The sequence below is a fragment of the Mya arenaria genome, chromosome 7 (assembly GCF_026914265.1).
Source record: "Mya arenaria isolate MELC-2E11 chromosome 7, ASM2691426v1".
NCBI classification, from domain to species: domain Eukaryota; kingdom Metazoa; phylum Mollusca; class Bivalvia; order Myida; family Myidae; genus Mya; species Mya arenaria.
The window spans coordinates 36,952,235-36,973,775 of NC_069128.1; the positions used below are offsets into that span (position 1 = coordinate 36,952,235).

General features: G+C 35.6%; 1 protein-coding gene and 1 non-coding gene across 2 annotated transcripts in view; one reads left to right on the top strand and one right to left on the bottom strand.

Annotated features, from left to right (window-relative positions):
- LOC128240331 (uncharacterized) overlaps window positions 1-21,541 on the bottom strand; it is a 53,537-nt gene that overhangs the window by 18,463 nt on the left and 13,533 nt on the right. Inside the window, exons 6-9 of the mRNA XM_052956931.1 lie at window positions 20,761-20,864; window positions 18,498-18,544; window positions 9,450-9,618; window positions 8,403-8,571 (exon numbers count right to left, since the gene is read on the bottom strand). Of these exons, the coding sequence (XP_052812891.1) occupies window positions 8,403-8,571; window positions 9,450-9,618; window positions 18,498-18,544; window positions 20,761-20,864 (489 nt within the window). The remainder of the gene's footprint in view (window positions 1-8,402; window positions 8,572-9,449; window positions 9,619-18,497; window positions 18,545-20,760; window positions 20,865-21,541) is intronic.
- Trnah-gug (transfer RNA histidin (anticodon GUG)) lies at window positions 6,407-6,483 on the top strand. The gene has a single exon. It is a non-coding gene; the product is annotated as a tRNA-His (tRNA).

Sequence of the window (21,541 nt, forward strand, 5' to 3'; positions counted from 1 at the left end):
GAAGAAATAAAAATAAAAGAAAATGCATGATTTGTTTGTAATCTAGCTCAATATTATAGCCAATCTTTAAATTCTGAAATAGCATACATTTGTCTATAATTTTGAAAAGAGATTCAATTTTGTTTGTCTGCCTTGGACGGCAATGCCGGGTTTTGCAGACATAAGTGTCTTGAAGACATAATAATAAAAGAAAATGCATGATTTGTTTGTAATTTAGCTAAATACTATACCCAATCTTTCTGAAATAGCATACATTTCTGTATAATTTTGTAAAGAGTTTCAATTTGGTTTGTCTGTCAGGGACGGCAATGCCGGGTTTCGCAGACATAAGCGTCTTGAAGATATAAATAAAAACCAAAGAAAATGCATGATTTTCTTAAATTCTAGCTAAGTGTTATATTTAATAAATTCTGAAATAGAATACATTTTTCTATAAATTTGAAAAGAGACTCAATTTGGTTAGTCTGTCTGGGACGGCAATGCCGGGTTTTGCAGACATAAGTGACTTGAAGACATAAAATAAAAGAAAATACATGATTTGTTTGAAATCTAGCTAAATATTATACCCAATCTTTAAATTCTAAAATGATACATTTCTCTATAATCTTGTAAAGAGATTGAATTTGGTTTGTCTGCCAGGGACGGCAATGCCGGGTTTTGCAGACATAAGTGTCTTGAAGAAATAGAAATAAAAGAAAATGCATGATTTGTTTGTAATCTAGCTCAATATTATACCCAATCTTTAAATTCTGAAAAAGCATACATTTGTCTATAATTTTGAAAAGAGATTCAATTTGGTTTGTCTGCCCTGGACGGCGATGCCGGGTTTTGCAGACATAAGTGTCTTGAAGAAATAGAAATAAAAGAAAATGCATGATTTGTTTGTAATCTAGCTCAATATTATACCCAATCTTTAAATTCTGAAAAAGCATACATTTGTCTATAATTTTGAAAAGAGATTCAATTTGGTTTGTCTGCCTTGGACGGCAATGCAGGGTTTTGCAGACATTAGTGTCTTGAAGACATAATAATAAAAGAAAATGCATGATTTGTTTGTAATTTAGCTAAATATTATACCCAATCTTTCTGAAATAGCATACATTTCTGTATTATTTTGTAAAGAGATTCGATTTGGTTTGTCTGTCAGGGACGGCAATGCCGGGTTTCGCAGACATAAGGGTCTTGGAGATATAAATAAAAACAAAACAAAAATGCCTGATTTCCTTAAATTCTAGCTAAGTATTAAATGTTATATTTAATAAATTCTGAAATAGAATACATTTTTCTATAAATTTGAAAAGAGATTCAATTTGGTTTGTCTGTCTGGGACGGCAATGCCGTGGTTTGCAGTCATAAGTGACTTGAAGACATAAAATAAAATAAAAGAAAATACATGATTTGTTTGAAATATAGCTAAATATTATACCCAATCTTTAAATTCTAAAATGATACATTTCTCTATAATTTTGGAAAGAGATTCAATTTGGTTTGTCTGCCGGGGCGGCAATGACTGGTTTTGCAGACATAACTGACTTGAAGACATAACAATAAAAGAAAATGCATGATTTGTTTGAAATCTACCCAATATTATACCCAAATCTTTAAATTCTGAAATGGCATACATTTCTCTATAATTTTGGAAGAGATTCAATTTGGTTTGTCTGACGGGGCGGCAATACTGGGTTTTGCAGACATAAGTGTCTTGAAGACATAAAAGTAAAAGAAAATGCATGCTTTGTTTGAAATGTAGCTAAATATCTTAGTCTTAAAATTCTGAAATAGCATGCATTTTTCTATAAACTTGTCAAGAGACTGAATTTGTTTTGTCTGCCAGGGACGGCAATGCCGGGTTTTGCAGACATAAGTGTCTTGAAGAAATAGAAATAAAAGAAAATGCATGATTTGTTTGTAATCTAGCTCAATATTATAGCCAGTCTTTAAATTCTGAAATAGCATACATTTGTCTATAATTTTGAAAAGAGATTCAATTTGGTTTGTCTGCCTGGGACGGCATTGCGGGGTTTTGCAGACATAAGTGTCTTGAAGATATAAAAGAAAACCCAAAGAAAATGCCTGAATTGTTTTTGATTTATTGCTAAATATTACAAATGCATATTTACTATTTAATATATTTTGAAATAGCATACATTTTTCTATAATTTTGAAAAAAGATTCAATTTTGTCTTCTTGGGACGGCAATGCCGGGTTTTGCAGAGACATGTATCTTGAAGACATTTATAAAGATAAAAGAAAATGCATGATTAGTTTGAATTCTAGCTAAATTTTATACATTTTCTTTAATTTTAATACGATCAGTAAATATCCTAAATACCCATAGTAGAAAACCAAAGTCAGGTTATTCTGCAATATACCACGGACGTGCAAATGCGATGAAGTCAATCCTTATTGATCCAGGCGCGTAAAAAAGTAGTTACCATTATTTTAACACTGTTCTTTAAAGATATATCGTGTTAGAATCGAAATAACAAGTTTCGAATGTGATTTATCGAAGAATAACCCGAAGTTTTCGTTATTATTCAAAATAATATATCACTCAGGCCTACGGCCATGAGTAGAGTAGTGATAGTACTAGCTGAAGCAGTAGTATTAGTAGTGTAGAGGTAGTACTGGCTGAAGCAGTAGTAGTGTAGTGGTAGTACTAGCTGAAGCATTAGTGGTAGTAGTGTAGTAGTACTATTTGAAATAGTAGTAGTAGCTGTGTAGTCGTAGTAAAAGCTGAAGCAGGAAAATTAGTAGTGTAGTGGTAGGACTAGCTGAAACGGTAGTGTAGTAGTAGTACTAGCTGAACCAGTCGTAATAGTAATGTAGTGGTAGTACTAGCCGAAACAAGCTGAAGTAGTAGTAGTAGCAGTAGCAGTAGCAGTAGCAGTAGCAGTAGTAGCAGCAGCAGCAGCAGCAGCAGCAGCAGCAGCAGCAGCAGCAGCAGCAGCAGCAGCAGCAGCAGCAGCAGCAGCAGCAGCAGCAGCAGCAGTAGTAGTAGTAGTGTAGTATGTAGTAGTGTAGTAGTGTAGGTACAGGAGGATAAAAAAACCCGCTCCAAATATGGTACAATTGACTCTGGAAATGGCCATGATACATCCGTGTTTCGGTCATCCTGGCGGAATCCGTCGGCAGACACATGTAATTATGTTTTCAAAGTGTAGCTAAGACTCCTAGCTGTACATAAATATAAATACATGCCATATTTGGGGGTCAGGAGCTGCGTATAGCGCGAAAAACAAGCGTAACACAGCGTGCTATTACAAGCATTTTTTCCGCTCAACGTGCTAGAACTAATCAGCACGATATCATTCATTTATTTACATTTTCAATAATTTATCATTCACCTATAAGTTTGTAGCAAATTTAAAACTATAACTTAATATTTGAATGATTTACAAACTGAAAATGGTGTAAAATGTATGCGAAACCACGATCAATAAGGGAAAAACTAGGGTGGGGTAGGCATATGGGACGTCTAACGCTACAGTTGTTTCGTATAGCAATAAAGCAAATAGCACCTTAATTTAAAGCGTATAATATACCCTACATTTTGGTAAATAAATCATGCCAATACGTTAAAAAATGTTGTAGATATTGCGTTTTAAGTACCGCAAAATCATACGGCAGACGCATGCGTCTGGAAGCAAATGTCTGAAATATCGGGAAAACGATTTGAAAAATGTTAATATTATTTTGTATTTTAATCATAAATGTAAAAAAAAACAATAAACTATGATATTTAATGTAAAAACTGTTAAAAATGATGCCTTTTTGTAGAGTTAATTACGAAAAATTATCTCTCAAAATCCGTCTGGCGTCTGTTTGCGTCTGCAAAGATTTTGAAATATTTTCAATATCGAATATCTTTTAAACCTGTATTCCAATTTCACTGAAAATTTGCTTGAAAATTGTCAATATATAACTGAACAATCATGCAAAATTGCTTAACAAACAAAAATGATTTAACAAAGAAAATTAAAAAAAACAAAATTTGAAAGGTACAGGCGTTGCCTGAACCTGTCTGGCTAACAGACGCTGTCAGACAGGTAAAACAAAAAAATGATAAATGTCATATTTTTTTAACCCGTCAATAAATATTAATATAACTCGCTACATTTCTTGTGTTTATGACAAGTAACATTTATACGATTTTTTGATCAGTTTGAAAACTTGTAACGGTCTTAAACCGAAAAACCAAAATATGACTGAAGGTAGGCAATGTCATCCATGGGGCAAAATTCGGCCGAGTGTAACCTGGTATCAAGATAAAAAAAATTAAAATTTTAACATCGGGAAATGACCCTAAACGTACAAAAAAATTATTAAAACCCCGAAAAAAAAATCAAATTTTCGCGTCTTGAAGAAAAACAATTTTGTCTTGCGGCAGACAGACAGACAGACGGACAGACGGACAACCCGATTCCAGTATACCCCCCCAAACTTTGTTTTGGGGGGTATAAAAAAATTAAAATGATACTTAAAAGCCACACTCTCACAGAATGACTGTTTTTGTCTTCAAATGAGCCAATTTTTATGTGAATATCTTGAAGCTAGTGATATAAGACTGCTGACGTTCAAAAGTTATTCTTGCATACCGGACATGTGTTTCCAGTCATGTGGCTGGTGCTGGAAAAACTCATCTTACACCCCCCATGTAAGATGAGTTACACGCAACAACGCGCCACTTCTTATTTCTTTTATTGTATGGTTTATGAAAAGTATATTATGCAATTTCATTAAAGCGGATTCAAAAATATAAATATACAATACTTTTCATAAAAATTGAAAACAAATAATCATAAAAGCGTGATTTTTTATGGAACTATTTGACGTCAATAGTGATTTAAAATGACTGTGCTTTATGACGTCGCACGCGCTTATTTGTGAAATGTACAAAAGTGCATTTTCTATGTCAATTTTTCCACAAATTCATAATTTTAGGTATGCAAGAAAAAACATCAATCATGTTCTTTCGGTCCAGATCGAAAAATCCTACCCTCGGGCACGCTGCGTGACCGGAAACTCGGCAAGCTTTGTTCTCGGCTTACGCGTGTGCCCTCGGGTCGGATTTTTCAATCCGTACCAGAAACACATGAAAGATACATGTACTTATAATGTTTTATGGCTAAAAGCATTACTAACTCTTTAAGAAAAAATGAGTTCTTTGGAATAAAAATCAATTTTAAATGTAAATATGAAAACCTGTGATCTTCTCTTTTGTCGGCAGTCTAAAATATCTCTGGATCCTAGACATTTACGCAAACATTTACTGATTCTAAGACAAAAATAAAAAAAGTTGTCAAAACAGTCAATCTGTGAGAATGCAGCTTTAAATTTTGCACTCGATTTAAAAAAACACACTAAAAACAGTAGAAATTATCCATAGACAAGTTTTTTTCTTCCAGTGAAAACATGGAACAGGAAACCAGTAAAACCTCAATAATAAATGTTATGCTTTTAAATGAATAACAATCACTCAGGCACTTGACCTTGGCTTTGGACAAATCTGAGCAATAAACGTATCATACAATCACTTTATTCAATTTAAAAGACACTCATATTTAAAATCAATACATACACAAGTATAACAAACATGAGTTGTGAGTAATAAAACTTCTTCTACCTACTTACAAAATAAAACATTTATGGAAAATATTAATTACTGATAACATGATTGTAACCATGTATTTAATAGCTGAAAACACACAAATATTAAATGACTGGTTGGTCCTAAAAGATTTACAGTAATTAACTCATCTCCTAAGAAAGAAATACAATGGTTTCAAATTTAACACAGTATCCTTCATAAAAAACATTGTTTTCGATATTTATTCATCCTTTTCGGTAAATTAAAACAATTGTACTAATTGTAGTACATCTTTTTCGGGAGAAAGAGAGCATCCTTATAATTTCTGAGTGGTTATAATATATGTTTCAAAATTAACTGCAAGAAAGGTCCCTCTAGGCTAAGTGCATCTGATGTTGCAAGTAAATTCTTTGATTGGATAAGTGACGCCCACTATTACTTAAGTGAAATCTTAAATCATTCGATGTTTTGTTGTAGCCTCACTGATAAGTTGACGGCTTTGTAATAAGATAAATAAACATGCAGCATAAGTGATTCCCGCTTAATATTTAAGTGAAATCTTAAATCAAACGATATTTCGTCATACCCTCATTGATAAGTTGACAGCTTTGTAATAAGATAAATATACAAGCAGCAGCAAATGTTTTAAAATAGTCATTTATTTGGTTTGGTCAAAGTAAGCAATTGTTTATTGACTGGTCAATATTAATCCAGAAGTAACTTTTGGCCAATAAAATCATTTAAATGCACAAACTAGCCAAAAGATAAGTGCACTGGTATAAAACATTTATCTGTTGTCATACATGCCATATGTCCGCCCGGTTAGCTCAACCGGTAGAGCGTTGGACTGTGAATCGGACGACCCGGGTTCGATTCCCGGGCGGACCAGGTCATTTCTGTTGTGATTGGTTATGAAATCCTTTCTACGACCATTCGCACTGTACCACTGCCCCTGGCATGTACAGAAGTTGTTAGTTCCTTACAGAGGTGAAGGCACCTAGTACTGGTTAACCGCCTGATAGTCTGCCCAGAATAGGTGTGCGGTTGTTGAACTGTCACTCTGGGACCCTTTCATGTGCTCTCACCGGGACCCGGAGTATAAACTAATAACACCACCACCATACTTCTGAGGGGCTTCTCAGGGGATTTTGATCTGAATTCCAGGAGATTTTAATATAACACCAGGGAAGAGTGTGTTCATGGAATTTCACACTCAAAATAATATGGATGCTTTCCATTGTCAACCTTGAGCTAGTTTTTTTTGAAAAAATCAAAAATCATGGGGATCCATATCCCCCCGCCTGGATCCCCTGAAGGGGGACAGGTGAATAGGTCGTAATTTGGTGGGATTTCCCCCCTACTAGGGGATATCGCATGTATAAGTTGTCCTCAGGTTATTTTTTGGATAGTTAAGTAGTTATTGGCCCCATTGTTCAAAACTCTGTTTGAGTTAACAACATGATTAACGACATTGTAATGTAAAATATTTTATGATGTGCTCATGTATGGAAGTTCAACTGAAACAGTTATATATAATCTTGTAAAAAATACTTTAAGATGCACTATTACTCTCAAACAAAATTTACCACATTTAATAATAATGCATTAATATTCAAAAAAAGGATAAATAAATGTAAAAAAAACCATGGTTCTTATGAAGGATACCGAGCTTTATTTGAAAAAAATGAGCATAACACATGGTATTTCTACCTGATGAGGCCTAAAAAAAATATTGTTTGGTTAGGGTTACATCCTTTTCAAAAATAGGTAGGGTAGGTAGGCTTTATATTTTTTTTTTTTATTAGGCTTTATATAAGAATGTCATTTTCATCATTGGAGAATGGTGTTAAAGTTATCTTCTATATAAGCAATTAAGGTTTTAAACTACATATTGAAAAGCAAAAAAAAAAAAGAAAACTTAGTTTTTCATTTTTTTTTTTCAAACTGACTATAAAAACGTTAGGGTCGGCGCCTATTCCGTAGGTAGGGTCGGGTAACCCGAACCAAATGTATTTTTTTTTTAGGCCTGAGACTATAGTAGATTAAAGTAAATCTTTTAGCATTCACCAATCATTTAATATTTATTGCACTTCCTGCTATTAGATACACGGTTACTATCTTGTTATCAGTAATCAAAATTTTCCATAAATGTATTATTTGGTAAGCAGTTAAAGGTTTAAAAGTCAAAAATAATGTTTGTAATACACGTGAATGTATTGATTTTAAATAAGAGTGTCACTTTGAGATCACAAGTGTATCCATAAAACTTTCAGAGCAATTCAGAGTTGAAAGTTAACAACGATGACTGCGCATAATTGTATTAATATTGACCAATCAATAAACACGTTGGAATCACTTAGGAAAGCTTAAAATATACAACTGGTTTTACAGAATTGGCTTCAAGTGTACATCTTATGAAAGTTTTATACGAAAGCCTATATGACTGTTATAGCAATTTATTTTCTAAGTAAAATCTGTTTCCTAAACAATCATCTCTCAGCAAAAATGATGATTCTTTTTTTCGTTATTACCGGTACGTAGAATTCTTAAACTGGTTGTCTAGAAAGGACACTCAATTCTCATCAAGGCGAACCTGCCTGGGAGCATGTGAGGTTGGTATGTGGTCACCAAGCCGGACAAGTATGTTTTTCTCCAGGTTGTCAGGTTACCCCCACAACACAAGACCACATTCTCGCGCAACATTGTGCTAACGGCAGTGACTTAGTATAAATGATCATAACTTTCTTCACAATCGTTGTAAAATATATAATGATAAGGATGGTCAGGATGGTCAGTTCCTGTGTGACTTTACCTTGAGACAGGATGGAGCAGGTGAATTGGAAGCGGGGGACTCCCAGGACCGCTTGGACGAATGAAGTACAGGAACCGATTATTTCTGGAGTTCTCCACACACTGGTCGATAAAATCCTTGATGGTCGATTTACCGTGGGAATCAGGCTGAGACCAGAAACTAAAATGTCCTGGAAACACAACAACTTTTTAATTATATGGTCAATTTTCCATTAGAATTGTATTTTTTTAAATGGCTGATTTCTGAAAATATATTGTTTAGCCCGGTTTTAAAAAAGACAGGGTGTTGCAGAAAAGGGACAGGGTGCTGAATGACAAAAAGGCATATAATATCGGGCAGTAAATAATTTAAGAATTATGAATTTCATAGAAAATGTTAGAAATTATTCATTCATTTAAACAAAAGTGTCAATTCAGGTGTTTTTTGTTTTTTTAATTTTAAACGCTGCAGAAGGGCAATAAGTACAAATACCAAAACCAAAGTTATGGGCCTTGCTATAAACATTTGCCTATTGTCTATTGCAGGGCTTCTAAAATCTGACAATTATCTGCCAATTTTGACCTAGCCAGACTGATTTTAGTAACAGGAAATGGCTTAAAATTGGTTTGAAAGTTGATCACTTTTTTCTATATCGGTCCAAAACAGCTTAGTCAGTAAAATTGTAGAAATTGTAAAACACAAACAAATTTTTTACTTATTAATTTTATCTTTTTTTTGAAAAGTGGGGTAAGGGTCGGCGTTTGAGGGGCATGGACAGATTGAGGTTCCTGTGTAACAAATTTGGTTAAATCTTCAATAGCCTTCTGCAGGCATATCTAAATAGATTCAAGGCATTCTTGGTTAGTTGGTAGGACCACTGTAAACAATGTTCTAAAAGACTCATAAGCCTAATTTTTGTTCAAAAGCAATGTTAAGTATTTCTGAAAGTTGTGAATAAATTTCAAAGGTATTTGGAAGACATCAAAACGTATGAAATCAATTTTATAAATATAAAGATTGACCATTTTTTACATATTGTTGGCCACCGGATGGTCCTGATGTATCTACCTTTATGATGTTCAATCCGAGTATGATGCACACGCCCCTGGTTCTTGAAGGAGAGACTGAGGATGTATCGCTCATCGGAACTGTCCCGCACGAGAAACGTTCCTTCCGGTTTGTTGGCCAGTTTCATCTCCGCTTCCCCCCAACTAAGAGGGCCCCAGTACCAGCCACACTGTAGTAGATATAAACTAGAGCTGTCACAGGAGTGAAGAATACCCAAAATGCCGCCTGGACACAGGAATGGCAAACCATTCCTTTGAAAAGAGGCCATAACTCCAAGGTTACTGCACACTGCATCTTCTTTTATCATGCATGTATTGTTTTATTTAAATCTGTTGAATAATTTAGAAGTTACACTGCTGAAAGAAAAACTAGCCTTTCATGAGTTATCGTCCGGAAACAGTTTTTCTATTTTTAGTAACAGTGACCTTGACCTTGGCCCCACCAGCCCCAATATCAAACTTGACCTGTATCTTCTGATGTTACACCTGTATACCAAAAATTGTTCAAATCTGTCTAGCCTTTCATTAGTTATCGTCTGGAAACCGTTTTTCTATTTTTAGTAACAGTCACCTTGACCTTGGCCCCACCAGCCCCAATATCGAACTTGACCTGTATCTTCTGATGTTACACCTGTGTACCAAAAATTGTTCAAGTCTGTCAAGCCTTTCATGATTTATCGTCTGGAAACCGTTTTTCTATTTTTTGTAACAGTGACCTTAACCTTGGCTCCACCAGCCCCAATATCGAACTTGACCTGTATCTTCTGATGTTACACCTGTGTACCAAAAATTGTTCAAATCTGTCTAGCCTTTCATGAGTTATCGTCTGGAAACAGTTTTTCTATTTTTAGTAACAGTGACCTTGACCTTGGCCCCACCAGCCCCAATATCGAACTTGACCTGTATCTTCTAATGTTACACCTGTGTACCAAAAATTGTTCAAGTCTGTCAAGCCTTTCATGAGTTATCGTCCGGAAATCGTTTTTCTATTTTTAGTAACAGTGACCTTGACCTTGGCCCCACCAGCCCCAATATCGAACTTGACCTGTATCTTCTGATGTTACACTTGTGTACCAAAAATTGTTCAAATCTGTCAAGCCTTTCATGAGTTATCGTCCGGAAACCGTTTTTCTATTTTTAGTAACAGTGACCTTGACCTTGGCCCCACCAGCCCCAATATCGAACTTGACCTATATCTTCTGATGTTACACCAGTGTACCAAACTGTATCTTCTGATGTTACACCTGTGTACCAAAAGTTGTTCAAATCTGTCTAGTCTTTCATGAGTTATCGTCCGGAAACAGTTTTTCTATTTTTAGTAACAGTGACCTTGACCTTGGCCCCACCAGCCCAAATATCGAACTTGACCTGTATCTTCTGATGTTACACCTGTGTACCAAAAATTGTTCAAATCTGTCTAGCCTTTCATGAGTTATCGTCCGGAAACCGTTTTTCTATTTTAAGTAACAGTGACCTTGACCTTGGCCCCACCAGCCCCAATATCGAACTTGACCTGTATCTTCTGATGTTACACTTGTGTACCAAAATTTTTTCAAATCTGTCTAGCCTTTCATGAGTTATCGTCCGGAAACCATGAAAACCGACAGACCGACCGACAGACAGACCAACCGACCGACCGACAAGCTCACTCCTATATACCCCCTCAAACTTCGTTTGTGGGGGTATAATTACTGGAGTAATCACTGAAGGTTATACAGTCTAACGCTGTTGGCTAGAACTCACTTGGCTCGAATTATACGTTGGCCTGAACTGGATGTACAGGCCCGATTTATTTTTAAACTGAGGTTTAAAACATTTAAGGATTAAAATTCAACATGAAGGACTCCACCAACATTTTGAACTGCGCCATTGCATACCATACCCCAATAAAATGCAACATGTCGAATTTTAATACTTATATTTACATTCATTTAAATCTACATTTCTGCTAAAATAAATTGATTATTCAAGAGCATTTTCTGTTTTCTTTCTCTCGTTGTTCTTAACGGTGGGTAAATTAGAACAGCTATCGTAACCTAATTTTATACGACAATGAATGCACAGATAAAATAGTTCCTTATTTATATGTTTATTTTCTATCTTTTCAAGGTCAAGAATATTATAAATTCTTATTATTGCATACAATGTGTGTTTTCTGTCCGTTATCGTGGTGTATTAAAACGCAAAAACCCGGGCATTATCGGTAGAAAACGTGCATTATTCAGTAAATTCACATGCCATTAATGCCCGTTATTTTTGTTTTACATATGCGCTTTCAGGGCCCGCATCATAACAATGAAGGCTGAGCGACCTGGTTTCTGACCGAAAGTTGGTCAAGGATGCAAACTTTTGCACAAAAACATATTTAAGAATATATAATGTAGCTGCATACAAATACCAAAACATGAAATAAACCACGTATAACTTACATATTTTCTGCCGAGTTGTCTTTTCCTGGCAAGCTGATGTGTTTACCAAATAGTTTTTTTGCAGTTGTTTTGACTATTAAAAGCACTAAATTATGTCTTAAACGACTAACTCCTCCGAAATTTAGTTATTTCTGTCGATTTTATTCAGAACATACGACTTATTTGGACATGATTCCATTACGTCGTATGCAATGAACAAAGAAATTTCAAATATTTTTTCTCTGATGCTGAAGATGCTGTACATTTTATCAAGTACATGTTTACAAAATTTTCAGGCTTAAATTAGTTATCAAAACAAATAATGGTTAAAGTAGGACTGAATAGGTAATTAATCATTTACCCAATAGGTATTGTGTGTAAATAATCCCAGTAATCCAGTCAATTTTCGAAAAAACAACACTTTCAAAACGAATGAACACTGCAAAAAATGGCATCGAAACAAAATGCAGCTGCCGAGTTATGTTGCGGCCCGAATCGAGCTTAATGTAAAACGTTTTCAATGACATCACTTATGACATCAGACAGTTAAAGAGGTTATTTTGAACTAACTGTTTTTTTGCATTTTCGTGACATTTAACAGCATTTTTTAACACAAACGTTTCTTCAACTGTTCCATCCATCATGAAATTATCTACATTAAAATCAATCAAATTATCGTTGCTTATTTTGTTTTAACTGCTTTACTGCAGATTACAGTTTTGCATGTTGCCAATAATTTTACTACGATTTCATTAAAAAAAATAGTTCCGTAGTAAATATGCCCCGCCCCTTGGTATTATTGCGCCCAATGACAGGACAGAAGTATCGAACAAACGCACGCGATATCGATAGGAAATGCCATTGCACTTTATACAGAAATAAAGTGCAATTGATAAACAACAACCATTGCTAAGGAATGAAGTGTGAATGTAAATATTCCCGCTTGGGTGGAATTTTTCGAGGCACGAGGTACTTTTGCCAGTCCCTGGGAGTTCGAAACAATGAGGTTCGTCTATATGTACACCCAGATCAAATGAAATCTGAGATATCATTGTATATAATAAATATCCCCAGAACCCATGAAAAAGATAACACTGAAGATAATGAACACCCCCAACACCCAATGACCCTGAGATATCACTTGTGTACCCCTTTAAAATTGAGAAATGTTGAATAGCCCTTTTAGAATGTAACACTTGAGTGCCCCTTTAAAATTGAGAACACTTGTCCTTATGAGTAACCCTACAAACTGATAATACTATTCATACTTAAGCACCCCTTTACAATTGAGAATACTATGTACATCTTTACAATTAAGAATACTTGAGTATCCCTTTCAAATTTAGAACATTGGAGTTCACCTTTAAAATGAGAACATTGGAGTTCACCTTTAAAATGAGAACACTAGAGTTCCCATATCAAATTGAAAACACTTGAGAACCTAAATAAATTGAAAGCAGTTGAATACCCTTTTAAAACTGAACACACTTAATTACCCATATAGAACTGAATACACTCGAGTACCCATATAAAACTGAAAACACTGGAGTACTCGTTTAGAATTGATAACACTCGAGTTCACCAGGGATGATAACAGGGCCAAGTTGCCAATCCTGAAAATGTCTGCGTGGGGTTCAGGGGGCCCCTAAAGGCCCCCGATGGGTCCAGGGCAAAGCCCTGGTGGGGGGACAAGGGGGGCAAAGCCCCCCGAAGCTTTCAGTATTTCAGAGTTTCTAATACCCTTTTTTGTCTTAGAATAGTGTTCAAGGAGTTCACCTTTCGGTTTGGTAGATATAATTATGTCCAACAGGAGACTTCCGCAATCAGAACAATTATCAGGAATCTTAGCAGTGAAGTTAAACACCTTTGTCTTTGAACAAAGTTAAATTTACTTTTTTACCTTAAATCACAGGCATAAGACATGTACCTGACATTTTGGTTCAGTTGTCCACTTCCCATAAAACTCAACTGGCTATGATCAAATGCCTGTGTATGAATAGTCTATACTGTGGGATGTTTAATAAATAATAATGAATAACATATCAAATATCAAGCTTGCAAATGTTTATTGTAAAGTGTTATTTATTCAAATTTTATATATCAGACATAAGAATATTTATTCCATTATCTGCACATTTGATGAGAATATAATATTATTAATTATTATATATTATACTAATTATTATTCGGAATTCCAAGTAATATCCAAATGGGACTGTAAATGCTTTGGCAGGGTAACCGTTGTGGACATGGCGGGCTGTGTCACCATCAATGTCTATGAGGTGAGGGACAAGTTGACGTATTCTGGTCTCCAAGCCGGATTTTTTCTCCTCATGATGTTACAGGTGTCCAGTAGCACACACCGAATATCACTTAACTCCTCAACAAGTTCATCATTGAAATGGCTTGCCTCTCCGGAAGTCATCTTATATGATGCTGTACACCTTTGAAGTTTTAATTCGCTGAGAGCTTTTGTATCTTTGGCAAGTGTCTTAAGTAAGACTCACTACATGTGCTACCAGGGGTATGGAAGGTCATGTTCAGCCATAAATCCAAGAATCATGGCATCTGAATTGAATTGTCGGTCATTGACAGGAACAACCGGATGCACTGGCTGAGGTGTCTGTTCATCCCTGACTTTTGGAACCATCAACATACCTGGAAATACAAATTACAACTATAGAAATTAAATCTCACTCAAACTGGGTCCTCAAGAAGATTTGTTGAACTGTCTCAAATAGAAAATAAACTGATTGCTCTTACTTAATATATATTACTACTACAAAATATTAATTCATTTTTTCTTTAAATTTTAAACAACCCAATTTTATCTATCTATCTATCTCAATTTAATGTCAACCCCTCTTCCGAGTGTTACTGACATGAACGGTGTGCACCGGCTTGTTAGTGAAAAAAATAAAACACTGATGAGGCAAATCACATCAGAAAATTGAGAACTAGGGTATAAAAGAGAACACAATTTAAGTAACATGATAAAAAGTGATTGGTGAACTGGTAAAAGGATAAAAACACTGCTCGCTTATCGAATGCTTAATGGTTGTTACAGCCACCTTGAATGTGTCAGGGGTGGGGATAGTGATTTTTTTTTAACCTTCCATTATGGTCAACAGCCACTTCTTATTGAGAACAATGCTTCAAATATAATGAGAACAATAAAGAAACGGTTTACATCGTAAACTTCAATCGGCTAAATAAAAATTGTAAAATAAAAATCATTTATTATAACAAAATCCGAATCGGGATGTCCGAAATATTGCTACATCAGTACATGCGCAAAAAGCCATTCTCAGTTTTAACACATTCTATTAACTTTAAAAGTAACGTTTCGGCAATTTCTCTTAAAACTAAATAGCAAATATACCTTTTAATCGACGAATCGATGTTTTTAGAAGTTGTGGTCGTGTTTTTCCAATACTCGTTTATTAATCTTCGTCGTCTGTCATATCCGGATACGAACCATCCGGATACTGTTTTCTTGTCCGATCGGTAATTTCCGTAATAACCCGACGCTATCTTAACCAATCATATAGCTCGATTGGCAAGACGTGACTATGTTCGTTAATTTCCGGATTTACACTTCCGGAAAACTCACCTTTCGTACCCATATTGTTCGAACATAGCTCGAATCGCTCCCTGTACCCCTCCCTCCCTAGAAAAAACTCAACGGATTTACATATATCTCAAAATCGATCCGTGAGGCCTTAAATCCGGAATTCCGGATTAATCCGGAATTTTATCATCCCTGGTTCACATATAAAACTGAAAGACCCTTGAGTACCAATATAAAACTGAAAACACTTGAGTACCCAGTAGAATTTAATACACTGGAGTACCCATATAAAAGACATATGAAACTGAGAACACTCCAGTAGACATATGAAACTGAGAACACTCTAGTAGAAATATAAAACTGAGAACACTCCAGTAGACATATGAAACTGGGAACACTCCAGTAGACATTTAAAACTGAGAACACTCCAGTAGACATTTAAAACTGAGAACACTCCAGTAGACATTTCAAACTGAGAACACTCCAGTAGACATATAAAACTGAGAACACTCCAGTAGACATTTATAACTGAGAACACTCCAGTAGACATATATAACTGAGAACACTCCAGTAGATGTATGAAACTGAGAACACTCCAGTAGACGTATGAAACTGAGAACACTCCAGTAGACGTATGAAACTGAGAACACTCCAGTAGACGTATGAAACTGAGAACACTCCAGTAGACGTATGAAACTGAGAACACTCCAGTAGACATATGAAACTGAGAACACTCCAGTAGACATATGAAACTGAGAACACTCCAGTAGACGTATATAACTGAGAACACTCCAGTAGACATATAAAACTGAGAACACTCCAGTAGACATATGAAACTGAGAACACTCCAGTACATATATATAACTGAGAACACTCCAGTAGACGTATGAAACTGAGAACACTCCAGTAGACATATGAAACTGAGAACACTCCAGTAGACATATATAACTGAGAACACTCCAGTAGACATATGAAACTGAGAACACTCCAGTAGACATGAAAAACTGAGAACACTCCAGTAGACATATATAACTGAGAACACTCCAGTAGACATATATAACTGAGAACACTCCAGTAGACGTATGAAACTGAGAACACTCCAGTAGACATATATAACTGAGAACACTCCAGTAGACGTATGAAACTGAGAACACTCCAGTAGACATATGAAACTGAGAACACTCCAGTAGACATATGAAACTGAGAACACTCCAGTAGACATATGAAACTGAGAACACTCCAGTAGACATATGAAACTGAGAACACTCCAGTAGACGTATATAACTGAGAACACTCCAGTAGACGTATATAACTGAGAACACTCCAGTAGACGTATATAACTGAGAACACTCCAGTAGACGTATATAACTGAGAACACTCCAGTAGACGTATGAAACTGAGAACACTCCAGTAGACGTATATAACTGAGAACACTCCAGTAGACGTATGAAACTGAGAACACTCCAGTACACATATGAAACTGAGAACACTCCAGTAGACATATGAAACTGAGAACACTCCAGTAGACATATGAAACTGAGAACACTCCAGTAGACATATGAAACTGAGAACACTCCAGTAGACATATGAAACTGAGAACACTCCAGTAGACATATGAAACTGAGAACACTCCAGTAGACATATGAAACTGAGAACACTCCAGTAGACATATGAAACTGAGAACACTCCAGTAGACATATGAAACTGAGAACACTCCAGTAGACATATGAAACTGAGAACACTCCAGTAGACATATATAACTGAGAACACTCCAGTAGACATATGAAACTGAGAACACTCCAGTAGACAAATGAAACTGTGAACACTCCAGTACACATATGAAACAGAGAACACTCCAGTAGACATATGAAACTGAGAACACTCCAGTAGACATATATAACTGAGAACACTCCAGTACACATATGAAACTGAGAACACTCCAGTAGACGTATGAAACTGAGAACACTCCAGTAGACATATGAAACTGAGAACACTCCAGTAGACGTATGAAACTGAGAACACTCCAGTAGACATATAAAACTGAGAACACTCCAGTAGACGTATGAAACTGAGAACACTCCAGTAGACATATGAAACTGAGAACACTCCAGTAGATATTTAAAACTGAGAACACTCCAGTAGACATATGATACTGAGACACTCCAGTAGACATATGAAACTGAGAACACTCCAGTAGACATGAAAAACTGAGAACACTCCAGTACACATATGAAACTGAGAACACTCCAGTAGACATATAAAACTGAGAACACTCCAGTAGACATATGAAACTGTAAACACTCCAGTAGATATTTAAAACTGAGAACACTCCAGTAGACATATGAAACTGAGAACACTCCAGTAGACATATAAAACTGAGAATACTCCAGTAGACATATGAAACTGAGAACACTCCAGTAGACGTATGAAACTGAGAACACTCCAGTAGACATATGAAACTGAGAACACTCCAGTAGACGTATGAAACTGAGAACACTCCAGTAGATATATATAACTGAGAACACTCCAGTAGACATATATAACTGAGAACACTCCAGTAGACATATGAAACTGAGAACACTCCAGTAGACATATGAAACTGAGAACACTCCAGTAGACATATATAACTGAGAACACTCCAGTAGACGTATGAAACTGAGAACACTCCAGTAGACATATGAAACTGTAAACACTCAAGTACACATATGAAACTGAGAACACTCCAGTAGACATATGAAACTGAGAACACTCCAGTACACATATAAAACTGAGAACACTCCAGTAGACATATAAAACTGAGAACACTCCAGTAGACATATGAAACTGAGAACACTCCAGTAGACATGAAAAACTGAGAACACTCCAGTACACATATGAAACTGAGAACACTCCAGTAGACATATAAAACTGAGAACACTCCAGTAGACATATGAAACTGAGAACACTCCAGTAGACATATAAAACTGAGAACACTCCAGTAGACATATGAAACTGTAAACACTCCAGTACACATATGAAACTGAGAACACTCCAGTAGACATATAAAACACTTAAAATACGTCATACTCACATCCTTCAGTTGCCGCATACTCTTCATGAAGTCTTGGGAGTAGGAGGCTAAAATAACAAATAGACACAATTCCTTATAAACAGAAGTCAAATTTAGCACAAGTCCAAGGTTTTTAAAAATCTGTAATCATAACTTATTCCCTAATGTCTCATGCATTCAATTTTAATACTCCCCTCATCTTCTGTATAAAAAATAAGATTGTTTTCTTCCTTAAGAGGCTGAGCACATAGACGCTTATAAAATATACTTGAAAATCTAAATATAGAAATTTAAATAAACAGGAAACAGTTTTATCATATGATGCCATTATAACGCAGTAAAAATAGAATAGTTGACTCCTTGTCAAATGAAACCTCACAATTGCAGACGTAACTGGTGATAACAATATATGTTGGGTATAATAAAATAATTATCAGACCCAATGGAGGCTGATAGCTTGTAATGTTAATATGTGAAACATTAATGTTAACATAACCTTTCTCGGGTTAACATTATATGCTATCACCCTCCATGGCATCTGATATTAACATAATATGATGTAACTAAAAAAACATAATGATATTCCTGATGTGAATTGAAGTTACTAGTGAAAAATAATATTAGTAATTTGGTCTGTTACTGACCCACTTCTGAACTAGAAATGTGTCCATAGGACACGGATGCCCCCACTTCGATTTTTTGTCACAGAAAATAAGCCATAATGATTATTCAGGATAATCTGCACAAGGGCAAATCCTTTTCAAAAATTAGATCGGATAAGATATTTTTTAAGTATTGTTGGGAAATAAAGGGCCCTAACTCCTAAATGATTAAAGCGATTTCCATGGCTATCGAACTTGATCAAGGTATTATGGTTACAAACATGTGTTAAAAGTTTGGTGAGGATTGGACAAACAGTTTTCAAGAATTAGATCGGAAACAATCTTCGGGACGTATTTTTCAAGTCTTTTTTTGCAAATAAAGGGCCGTAACTCCTAAATGACAAAAGCGATTTCCATGGCTATCGAACTTGATCAAGATATTATGGTCACAATCATGTATGTAAAGTTTGGTGAGGATTGGACACATACTTTTCAAGAATTAGATTGGAAACATATATTTTTGAAGTATTTTTGGCAAAAAAGGGCCGTAACTCCTAAATGACTAAAGCGATTTCCATGACTATCGAACTTGATCAAGATATTATGGTCACAAACATGTGTTTAAAGTTTGGTGAGGATTGGACAAACGGTTTTCAAGAATTAGATCGGAAACAATCTTCGGGACGTACGTACGTACAGACAGACAGACGTACGTACGGACAAGGGCAACCCTATATGCCGCCACTTTGTGGGGGCATAAAAATGGGGGGTCTGTGAAATTCACAGGGGGTCAGGCGTTAGCCCAGTCCCCCTATAAATTTCACAGACCCCCAATTTTTCTGTAGAGGGTCAATAACAGACCAAATAACTGATTTATTTCATCGACCACCTCTCATCAGAAAAAAGTGGTTTTGAAGGAAGAATCGATGAATGGCGGCCATTTTTGTCAACTTGACTTTACTGACCCACTGTAGAAAAATAGTGGGTCACCATGTGACATGTGGGAGGTGAAATAACATAATATATATCATTTAAAGAATGCCTGCTTCATAAAAGTTCAGATATACATTAAAATACATCTGTTTGATTGTAATACCACTTAATTGCTACATTGATCCCTGAAAAAACTTTGTATTTGTGATACTAGCTTATAGTTGATACTGACTTACAGTTAAGTATATTGTTGAAATTCAGGTAAGCTTAGCTAGGATTTAAGCTAAATGGAAGGGTGCTGCGCTCTGTTCTTTTCAGTAGCACCCTTCTGCCCTCATGTTAACCAGCACGGGTAATCCCATGCCTTAATAGAATAAAAAGCTCAAGACTGTCAAGTACTTATTTTGTATTGTCTAAAAACTTGTAACTATATCATAAATATATACACCCTTTATGTATCTGGCAGTTGAAACCTAATATTACTTCAATTAAATGCAATTTCTAACATTTTCTACCAAATTCATAGGTTTCCAAGTTCTTCATAGCCCAATTCATGTGACCTTTTTACCCTTCCACCCTGTCCCTTTCCTGCAGCACCCTGGCCTTTTAAATCCTGGCTAAAACCCTACGCAGATCCACTAAATGAGCTGACTCAGTAATGTATGGCAATACTAGAAATACAGCGCAAGAAATACTTTACCATGATTGGCTTGTTTGAGGCGATGAATTATACTACATTAACCCCTCACCTGGTCTCTTGGTTGTCTTATTTCCATGTCGTGTACTTGCTCTGGGGGGTATGGCAGGGGGGTTGCCCCCTTCCTCGTCTGACGGACCACTTCCGCTCAGAAACCTGTAATGTTTTACATTTTAAATCAATTTTTAATATATATATAGCTTGTTTTATTTTCGAGTCTTACACTCAGTTGAGTACCCAGTATTAGGGATTCATGCCTAAAGCAGGGTCAAGGGGCATAAACCCCTTTTGAAAATGTTTCCAAAATCATTAATATAGATTTCAAAGTACTTCCTACTGTCTTTGATACAAACATCTCATTAAAAAAAATGTCATTAGAACTGTACAGTCAGTGTGTGAATACCATGTGATAAATTACGTCATAAAAGGTACATGGGACGGCAACATTTTGCTTCAAATGATGACTAAAACAAAGATAAATTTTCTTTTTCTTCATCATCTTAAATGAAACAAAGGGCAGTCTATGCTGCTAAAGATCCCCGTGTTCAGGTTATTACTGGGGTTTGATTAGGTGATTAGTTTTCTCAAACACTTTGTTTCTCAAACACTTTGTTTGACAAACTTGTATCCAAAATCCAAATTTTGACAGATCTCCATCAGGAGGCAGTGTTGTAAAAACGTTTTTGAAGTGTTTTAAGAAACTAAAATCTCAATCAAACTCTGGTAAAAGACCAATGGCAGGGTATGTTAGCGGTGTAGACTGCGACATGTTTCATTTAAAATGGTGAATATCGAAAACAGTAAAGTTATCTTGGTTTAAAGTATTAATTTGA